Source organism: Thrips palmi, unplaced genomic scaffold (genome assembly GCF_012932325.1).
Source record: "Thrips palmi isolate BJ-2018 unplaced genomic scaffold, TpBJ-2018v1 HiC_scaffold_6, whole genome shotgun sequence".
NCBI classification, from domain to species: Eukaryota; Metazoa; Arthropoda; class Insecta; order Thysanoptera; family Thripidae; genus Thrips; species Thrips palmi.
Genome location: NW_023144633.1, coordinates 6,070,808 through 6,081,040, shown reverse-complemented (window position 1 = coordinate 6,081,040; position 10,233 = coordinate 6,070,808). Strand labels below are relative to the sequence as shown.

General features: G+C 60.2%; 1 protein-coding gene across 1 annotated transcript; it reads left to right on the top strand.

Moving 5' to 3' along the window:
- Positions 1–6,260: 6,260 nt before the first annotated feature.
- On the top strand, positions 6,261–7,353 carry LOC117652005. Its single transcript, XM_034396631.1, has 2 exons — positions 6,261–6,583; positions 7,207–7,353. Coding segments are annotated over exons 1-2 (324 nt in total). The 3' UTR covers positions 7,208–7,353.
- The last annotated feature ends 2,880 nt before the right edge of the window (positions 7,354–10,233 follow it).

Genomic DNA, 10,233 nt, shown 5'->3' with positions numbered 1-10,233 from the left:
TCAAACATGCATTACTTTGCAGTGTGGGGACCGCATTGTTATGATCGATCCCTCCTCCGAAATCGATCGCTCGATCCGGACGTCAAACGCGGACGCCTTTGCGCGCTCCGCCACCGTGATCTGTGAGGACAGCAGCGCGTAGCGCATCCCGAAAAACAAGGATCTCTTCGAACTGCGTTCGTTGGAAGCGTCAAAAGAGCCGTCTGTGGCTGGTGCCGCTGGAGCCCCGTGTGGCCGTCGGTTGATGGCGTGTGAACGCAACCTGCATCTTTTTTTTCCAGCAGGCGCTGAGCTACGGAGCTGCGCTCCGCGCCACGCCCTGCCACGCCATCTCGTGGATCGCTTGATTGATTAGGTTATGTGTTCGGCCTGCAAGGTGGACGATCGGGGGGAGAGGGGGGGGGGCAAACGCTGTCAGTGCCAAAGAAGGCCTGCGAGGTCCCGCTTGGCTGGCCAGGCTGGCCCAGGCCGGCCAAGCGTCCGACATTAGAGTCCCCGCGGTGTGCGGTTTGCAGTGCGCCAGTGCGCGGTTATTTCCGCCGTTCGGTCCGTTCGGTTGGCAGCGCTGGCAGCGCTAGAACCATCCATGTCCGACGCGGCCAATGGGCCGGAAAACACGTACTTCGTACTTCTCGGCCTGCCGCGGCCCGCCGACTCATTCCGAGAGTCGTTTTCGTCGCTCCGTCTCTCTCGCACTCATGGCGCGTCCCGTGTAGGTGCGAGAGAGACAGAGCGACGAAAACGACTCTCGGAATCGGTCTGCAGTCATGGACGGGGGAACCCTGCCAGCTCCGCAGTGCTCTGCGGCCTCGCGCTCTGTCTCTCTCGCACTCGTGGGGCGCGCCGTGGCGGTGCGAGAGAGACAGAGCGACGCCGTTCGGAATGTGCCCTGCAGCCGACACGACCACACCACCGCTTTGACCGTGGCGCGCCGTGGCGTGTCGGCGTGTCACAGTGGATGAGCGCGGCTGCGATGTATCGACTAGGAGAGCATGCCTCCGCTTCGATGCCTCGATTCGATGCCTCGATTCCAGGAAGCGGCGAGCGAGTGAGTTGTGAAGTGTGTCTATTAAGCCGTAGCGCCGAGCAGCGAGCGCGCTGACTACCGCGTACCGCGAGGACCGCGAGCGAGCAGGACAGGAGGCCCGATCCCGATCCCATCCCTCACGATCCGCGCGGCCTCGCGCTCCCACCTGCCTCTCTGGCGACGTGCCTCTCATCCGCCAGACTCTCATCACAAGCTGCCTCTTTAGCACTGACTCTCATCACCAACTGCCTCTCTGGCACTGATTCTCATCACCACCTCGCTCTCTGTCACCAAGCCTCTCACCACCACCTGACCCCCGCAGCACCAAGGCCCCACAAAAATTGCCTACCTCACAGGTTATCGAAATTCGCTCCGCGACCGCGATGTCTTCCTTGTTGATGCGCCTCTTGTTCACGCCGGTGTAGGAGGCGAACTGTATCCGGGGGGGGGGGGATGCATTGCGCCTAGGCTTTTTGTATCCCCCTCCGGCCGGCCGAGGGGATACTCCTCGCCTAGGCTCTTTGTATCCGGGGGGGGATGCATTGCGCCTAGGCGACGTGCATCCTCCTCCGGCCGGCGGGGGATACAATAAGCCTAGGCAAAATGTACCCCGGGGTACATTTCGCCTAGCCGCATTGTACCCGGGGTACAATTCGCCTGGCACCTAGGCGCTTTGTACCCCTGGGTACATTGAACCTAGTCGTCATGTACCCCAGGGTACTTTGGCCCTAGGCGTTGTGCACCCGGGGGTACTCTGCGCCGACGGGTACAGTTCGCCTCCTACACCGGCGGCGTCGACGTGTGTGTGTGTGTGTGTGTGTGTGTGTGTGTGTGTGTGGTGTGTGTGTGTGTGTGTGTGTGTGTGTGTGTGTGTGGCGAATTTAACGAGACTTGGCCGCGGACCGCCGCGCGCCGCCGTGGCTGCCGCGACCGAGGAGGGTTACGTCGCGGAGCTCTGATTGCATCAGGGAGCCAGGCCGCGAGGCGGGCGGACAGCCACCGGACGGACGGACGGACAGCGGTATCCCACTTGTTGAAAATCACGACCGTGCGGCGCGGCGGCTCGGCCCGGTGCACTACTTCCAGGCCGCATATTTAATTCGCCCCGTTGCCTCAGCCAGCAGCGCGCCGAGCGCGGCGGCGGCGTGCAGCAGACTGATTCCCCGAGGGTCGTTCTCGTCGCTCTGTCTCTCTCGCACTCACGGGGCGTCCCGTGCGGGTGCGAGCGAGACAGAGCGCCGAGAACGACTCTCGGAATCGGTCTGCTGGCGCGGGGGATTGCTGTGGTTATTATATATATCGGCGAGGCGGTTGGGTGACCTTCGCGGACGGCGCGGCCGACGGCCTGCCGTCGTGGAGAAAGGCGTGCAGGTGAGTGACACCGCCGCACCGCCGCACCGCCACCGCACTGCGCGCCAAGGAGTGCGGAGGACGCCGTCGAGGACTTCCCTTCGCCTGCTCGGCCTGGCCGGCCGTCGCTCTGTCTCTCTCGCACTCATGGAGCGACCCGTGCGCGTGCGAGAGGGACAGAGCGACGACGACGACGACTCTGCTGGCGCGCTGCCCTTCTGCGTCGCGTCCGCCGCGTCGCCGCTTCCGCCTGCAACCTGCTGCCGTCTTTGGCCCGAGGCTGCTCTCTCTCTCTCTCTCTCTCTCTCTCTCTCTCTCTCTCTCTCTCTCTCTCTCTCTCTCTCTCTCCTCTATCTCTCTCTCGCACTCACGCGGCGCCCCGCATCGGTGCGCAGGAGCGAGAGAGACAGACCGACGGTGCCGTGCCATGCTGGACCCGCTGCGTGCTGCCTGCGTGCAGGCTAGGAGGCTGGGCGGGCAAGTGTAGGAGAACTAGCAGAACTAGCAGAACTAGCCCAGTCGCGCACTGCATTTAGTTTCTGGTCGGGCCGCTGCCGCGTGCTGCCGCGCTACCGTCGCCGGCCGCGGCGCAACGCAGAGTGATGCCGGACGGGGTTTCTTGGTTTCTGGGTTTCTTCAGCACCGCGCGCGTACAGATTCACTTTCAGATTCGGACTGGCAGATTTATGCTGCTGCCGGGTGTAGTGTTCCAGTGTGCGGCCCGCGGTGCAACGACCCGTCACGCAGTCCATCACCCTGGCCGTCCCGGCCGTCCCAAAGACGTGGACGCGCGGAGTGAGGAAGTGTGGGGCTGTGTGTGGACCCGCCGTGACAGCGTTTCCGCGAGCGTTACTCGCTGACTTTGTAACGCAATACGGGCTTCGGGCTCCGGGCTTCCAGATTTTATCGGCCGCGACCCACTTCGGCCCGCTCATTTCAACACCACACACACACACACGACCAGAGCCGTCCCGTCCGACTCCATCAACTGCTGCCTGCAACTGGCTTGGTCCTGCTTCCTCCGGAAACAATCTAGCGGGGCGGGGCGTGGCGGGGCGTGGTGGGGCGGCCGGTAGGTGCGGGCAGCCCCCGCCCCGCCCCTAACCCCCACGGTGCAGAACCGGCAACCGGCCGCGTCGTGAGCGTGAGCAAACCCTATCCCACCGGGCGTGCCGCGCCGTGCCGCGCCTCCAGCGGCCCTAGCTCCGTTGCATCATGCCGCGCCCTGTGATCGACACGCCTCGCACTCCTGGAGCCTGGACTATCCTGGAGCCTGGACTATCCTGGAGCCTGGACTGTCCTGGAGCCTGGACTATCCTGGAGCCTGGACTATCCTGGAGCCTGGACTATCCTGGAGCCTGGACTATCCTGGAGCCTGGACTGTCCTGGAGCCTGGACTATCCTGGAGCCTGGACTATCCTGGAGGATGGACCATCCTGGAGCCTGGACTATCCTGGAGCATGGACTATCCTGGAGCCTGGACTATCCTGGAGCATGGACTATCCTGGAGCATGGACTATCCTGGAGCATGGACTATCCTGGAGCCTGGACTCCTGCACCTCGTGCACAACTGCGGCCTTCATCAGCACGAAAAAAGGCAGTGAAACCTGCGGGCGCTGCGCCGTCCTGTTCCTGTTGGCGTGGCGGCGTGGCGGCAGTTCCTCCGGGACTCCTCACTCCTCACGCGCGTCGCCAGCAGCGAGACTGGCACTGGGATCAGGCCAATGAGGCGTTCTTGTCTTCCTCGACGCCCTCCGGCCCTGCGGCCCTGTGGCCCTGCGCGTGCGTCCTCCAAGCCCTCGCATTACCCGTCAAAAGGAGCGCCTGCTTGTCGTCGGCGGGGCGGGGCGGGGCGGGGCGGGGCGGGGCGAGGCGGGGCGGGGCGAGGCGGGGCGGGGCGGGGCGGGCGGGGCGGGGCGGCGGGGCGGGCGGGCGGGCGGGGCGGGGGGGGCGGGCGGGGCGGGGCGGGGTGGACCTTGTAATCACCACTACCTCAACGCGGCGATCCGCGTGGCGGTGCCGGCAGTGCTGGGTGGTCCGGGGAGGGAAGGCTGTGGCATTTATATGAGGAGACGCAGTGAGACGCACCCACAAGGGTCGACGCCGTGCCGTGCCACGCCACGCCGTGCCGGTGTCACGCGGAACCTCCCAAGACGAGACACGCAGGGCCGCCGCCGTGCTGCCGTGCAAACGCTCTAACCATCGAGTTGCGGTCGGCCTGTCGGGCTTCGCGACGGGCCTCGCCTGGGAGGCAGGCAACCCAACCGCCGCGGCGCTGAGCCTGGAAGGCGGGACTCAGGGCGCGTGACGGGCCCACAGCGCACATTGGGCCGGAAGACCGATGGAGGCGGCCAAAATTCTTGACGCGTTTTGAGCTCCAGAGTCGCTAAATGGGACTCGAACCGAACGTGTGACCCCACCAATGGATTCCTATCGTTCGGAGCGGAGAGCAATCTGTTGGTGGGGTCACACATTCGGTTCCAGTACCATTCAGCTAAGGGGTACCCAACTCAAGATAATCATTGCACGTCTAGTTGGTAATCAGTGAAATAATCAACATCATCCAATGAAATGACAATCATACTTTCGGAGATTCAATCACTTTTGACCATTTTTGCGAGACAACTGCTCCCAAACTATCAGCGGTCAAAGCCTTCCCGAGGCGGGGCATGAAAGAGTAGGGTCTTCAGAATAGTAAGGCGTCGAGGAAGGTCTTTGACCGCAACTAAATTGGATGCAGTGACCGCTCAAAGTCAGCAAAAACGGTGATTTTATGAAATTCATTCACTTTTTGACCATTTTTGCGAGACCACTGCTCTTAAACTATCAGCGGTCAAAGCCTTCCCGAGGCGGGGCATGAAAGAGTAGGGTCTTCAGAATAGTAAGGCGTCGAGGAAGGTCTTTGACCGCAACTAAATTGGATGCAGTGACCGCTCAAAGTCAGCAAAAACGGTAATTTTCTGAAATTCATTCACTGTGTCTACTTTTGCGAGACCACTGCTCCCAAATTATCAGCGGTCAAAGCCTTCCCGAGGCAGGGCATGAAAGAGCAGGGTCTTCAGAATAGCAAGGCGTCGAGGAAGGTCTTTGACCACAACTAAATTTGACGCAGTGGCTGCCCAAAGTCACCAATATTGAATTTCCGACACTTTAAGAGCTTTCCGAGGTCAGCGCTCAAATAATCCCCAATATTTCCCAATAATCAACATAATGACCTCCTATAATCAGTGATAAATAATAAAATAATCAAAAGAAATCACATGTAATCATACTCTAAATATAATCAGTGTACATGAAAATCTGTAGTTGGTTACCCCTTGCATTCAGCGACTGTGGAGCTCAAAATGCTTCCGGGATTTTGACCGCCTCCAACGGTCTTCTGTCCCAATGTGGAGCGTATCCGCCGTCACCCCCTTGTCACGACGCAGATCCAGATTTTTCAATTCACACCAACCGTTTTTCAGTTCACACCAACAGCTGAAACGATTTCTTTCGCAGGCTGCTAGGTCTCCGTTTATTTGCGTAACCATGACCACTTCTTTGTAGAGCTGGAGTTGCGGGAATTTGACTTCTAGTATTTCCGCTAAACGCCCAGTCGCCCCAGGCCGCCCCAAGCCTTTGACATCGGCTGCCGCGGCGACATAGGCTCATTCCAAACAGTGCTGTCTCCCTCGCCTCCTTTCGGGCCGGCCCATGAGTGCGAGAGAGACAGGACGAGAGCGCTGTCCGGAATGGGCCTCGGCCCGCAGCCGGCGGCGCACTCCATTGGCGCGTCGCTGCGCGTTGCCCCGGTCTGCCCCCTGCACTTGATTGCTGTGTTTGCGTCTGGCGTTGGACCACGGCGTCGCCGTCGCCTCAGTCCGCGCCGGGCGTGTCAGGCGCCATGAGCGGCGCCCGCGGCCGAGTCGAGGACGCCGTCGAGGACGCCGTCGAGGACGCCGTCGAGGCCGTGCTGCTGGAGGTGATCCTGGACGAGCCGAGCGCCAAGGCGGCGCCGAGCGCCGGCGCGCCCCTTGGTGCTGTGGTGTCCGGGCCCGGCCCCGGCCCCAGCAAGATGGTCCACGACTACCCCGTCGTGTGCCCCGAGCCCGTGCCGGCGCGCCCGAAGTGCCACCGCCACATCGACACCGTGTTCGTGGTGGCGGTGCTCGTCGCCATGCTCATCCTCGTCATCGCGGAGTGCGTGTCCAACAAGCGTTTCTCCTGGTGCGTGTGCATGCCCGTCGAACCTTACCCTGCTCGCCGCCATGCCGCCGACGCACAGTGGGCCAGAAGACCGGTGGAGGGCCAAAACTCTAGACGCGTTTTGATCTCCAGAGTCGCTAAATGGTACTAGAACCGAACATGTGACCCCACCAATGGATTCCTCGTTCGGAGAGCAATCCATTGGTGGGGTCACACGTTCGGTTCGAGGCCTGTTTAGCGACTCTGGAGCTCAAAACGCGTCTAGAGTTTTGTCCGCCTCCACCGGTCTTCTGGCCCACTGTCCGACGCCGGCAACGGCCAGCCAGAAATGGGTTCTTGACGTCGATTTTCGCTTCCCGCCGATTTTGGAGGCGAAGACAACATGGCGCCGCCATGCGCGTCCGACCCATTTCTGGCTGCTCCGGGGGCGAGACAGCGCACGATGACGCGTAACTGCCGGATTTCGCGAGGCCCGCCGGCCGCCTCCGTCAGGCCTTCCAGCACACTGATTCCGAGAGTCGTTTTCGTCGCTCTGTCTCTCTCGCACTCATTGGGGTGTTAGGTGGGAGGGAGGCAAAGCGACGAAAACGACTCTCGGAATCAGTGTGGAGGTCCACTAATCTGGTCTCGTTTGTGGGTTGCAGAGCGCGGTGGCCAGGGTGCGCCCTCGGGTGCGCCAGTGCGTCGACCGCCTTCCCAACGCCCTGCCGACGACAACCGCAGCCAAATCGAACGTTACTCCCTTGCGTGTGAATTCTTATTTATTTTTACTATTAAACCTGTGTACTGTGCTCCGTTTTTTCTCGCTCTTTGTGGTGAAAACCCCTGCGAACTCCGCATAGGCCACCCGCACAGGACGCTTGTCGGCGGCCGCTGTCCATTGCCTACCTCACAGGCGCGAAGCGCGCGAAGCAGCCGGAGTTCCCTCTGCACGTTGCTGGGCAGACGCAGATCCACGGAGAGGGGGTGCCCAGTGGGTCAGAAGACCGGTGGAGGCGGCCAAAACCCCGCACGCATTTTGCGCTTCCAGAGTCGCTAAATGGGACTTATATCGGACATGTGACCCCACCAACGGATAGCTCTCCGAACGAGGAATCCATTGGTGAGGTCACACGCTTGTTTCGAGTCCTGCTTAGCGACTCTGGAGCTCAAAACGCGTCTAGTGTTTTGGCCGGCGGCGGCCGGTCTTCTGGCCCGCAACCCCCTCCCCTCCCCCTCCCTCTGGATCCGCCCTGGCGGCGATTGTGATCGGCCTGGGCGGCTCAAGTCAATGAGACGGAATCAAGGCCGAGCGGGCGGAGCGCGGCGAGCAGCGGCGAGCCTCCCGAACCGTCACTTGTCTGCACACTGAGTCCGAGAGTCGTCGCTCTGTCTCTCTCGCTCCCATGGGGCCTCCCGTATAGGTGCGAGAGAGACAGAGTGACAACGACTCTCAGTCCGCTGGGACCGTTTCAATTCATTCGAGGGGGCATTGCACGTCACCACATCACTGGTCGCTTTACAGACAAAAACAAAGTCGCAGCAGAAGTCCAGAAAGTTTATTATTTTCTATCTCGATTACATGGAAAGGGGGTTCAAGCTGGGAACGGAATGTAAAACTTTGCTGAATTAGATTGAAAGAAGCCCGATTCAATAAATAAATGTAGTTTGACGGGAGAGTTTGCTGCGGAGGGGGTTACATAACAAAAGGGTTCAACCAAAAGGGTGTCTTGTTTTATAACAAAATATCCTAAAATAAACTCACAAGTGGGTGCGCGCTTGCGCAAACGTTATCCTAGTATATTCAAAATTATCACAAAAGTAAACGTAAAAATATGAAATGCTTCGCAACCGTCGTAGAGAAAAAACAAAATCAGAGAAACATTACGAAATGAAGCGCCAGTCGGGAACTGGTGGTTTTCTGGCCGTGTATAGAAACTACAATAAAAATTAAAACAATTCTGCAAATCCTGCCAACTTAGTACGCATCCGCAGGTGTATACTGTGTGCGCGTGTGTGTGTGCGTGTGAACTATTTACACAGATGTACGCATATTTGAGCAGAGCGGGATTGGTCAAGTACACACCTACAGGTGCGTGCCTCTAGGTACATCTGTGGGTGTGAAATATAGTTTGAAATTTGATCTAAATAGAAATCGCATTGTACAAAGTCCAAGTGCTCGGTCGCTTGAAGTTTTCCCGACAGTGTCTTTTCTTGGTTCGTAACAGAACGTTCTACCGATTGAGAGTTAAAGTGGAGCGCCCAGCATCCCATAATAGACTAGCATAGCTGTTCCCGTGACTAACTCCCCGCCGGAGCCAAGTTCGTGGTGCTCTTGGTGCCTTGTGGCCCACAGTGGGCCAGAAGACTGTTGGAGGCGGCCAAAACTCGCGTTTTGAGCTCCAGAGTCGCTTAATGGGACTCGAACCGAGCGTGTGACTCCACCAATGGAAGCCTTGTTCGGAGAGCAATCTATTGGCAGGGTCACACGTTCACTTCGAGCCCCGTTTAGCGACTCTGGAGCTCAAAACGCGTCTGGGAACCAGTGTTCTGGCCCTGGCCCTGGCCTCCACTCGGCGGGGCGAAACCCCGCGCTCAAAAACTCCGGGTCGCGGACCGCGGGTGCGAAACCCTGAACCCGGTGGCGCGAACCTCAAACCGTGACGTCACCGGCCGGCTCAGTGGCTGTTGGTGACGATGCACAGGAAGATGTACCAGCCGATGACCCCCGCGACGACGGACAGCGCCAGGCTGACGGGCCCCGAGGCCAGGCTGGCGGGCGTCGGCGGCGGCGCGGCGGGCTGGGGCCTTGCGGGGCGGCGGCGCCCGGCGGCGGCGCGTGGGGCGTCGGCGTGCTCACGATGGGGTTGGGGATCAGGTCCTCCACGTTGTGGTCCAGCTCCTGCTCCTGCCACGACGGGATCGGAGGGTTGGCCGCCAGCAGCGACCGAACGCGCTCCCAGGACCCGTTGTTGGCGTGCGCGGGGATGCGCAGGAGGTGGCAGAACACCTGGTACTCGTCCACCAGCTCGATGGGGCCAGTCTTGTGGTTTCTCGCAAAGTCTTTGAGAAATTAAAACAAAAATAAACGAAATTGAGAACGATTTAAAAGGGGGAGCCACTTGCTATCCACTGTCTTCCTCACCAGGGCCGACGGCGAAGAAGACGGTCCGCATGTCCTCGACGTCGGGCTGGTAGCCGTGGATGCCGTGCGGCCTCGGCGTCGTCTCGTCCTTGACGTGCAGTCCGCGGATCAGGTATCCTGGAAGCAGGGACTCCGTGAGGCTGTGCCCTGACTTGGCCCTGCCAGCCTGCCCCGGTGCAGCGCCTCTTTGTCGGCCGGTGTCTGCAAACACACTGATTCCGAGAGTCGTTTTCGTCGCTCTGTCTCTCTCGCGCCAAAACGGGACGCGCCGAGTGCGAGAGAGGCAGAGCGACGAAAACTCGAGCGAAAACTACTCTCGGAATGAGTCTGCAGCGCGGCGAGAGGCCTGCCCGCACCAGGCCGACGTTTCAGTTTCAAATTCAACGTCAAGACGAAACGACAGCAACGAATCACACTCACACAGACGCTGGCTTTTCATTGGGGGGCCGTGCGCAAATGGCGTAACCCCACCGCAAAACCTACCTACTACTCTCGTGGAGGTTTCTGGTTGCGCGACTCGGGCACGGCCCAGCACGGCCCCCCATTG

Excerpts from the sequence above, each read along its gene's own strand:
- LOC117652005 (XM_034396631.1), top strand. The coding sequence starts at position 6,261 with ATGAGCGGCGCCCGCGGCCGAGTCGAGGACGCCGTCGAGGACGCCGTC.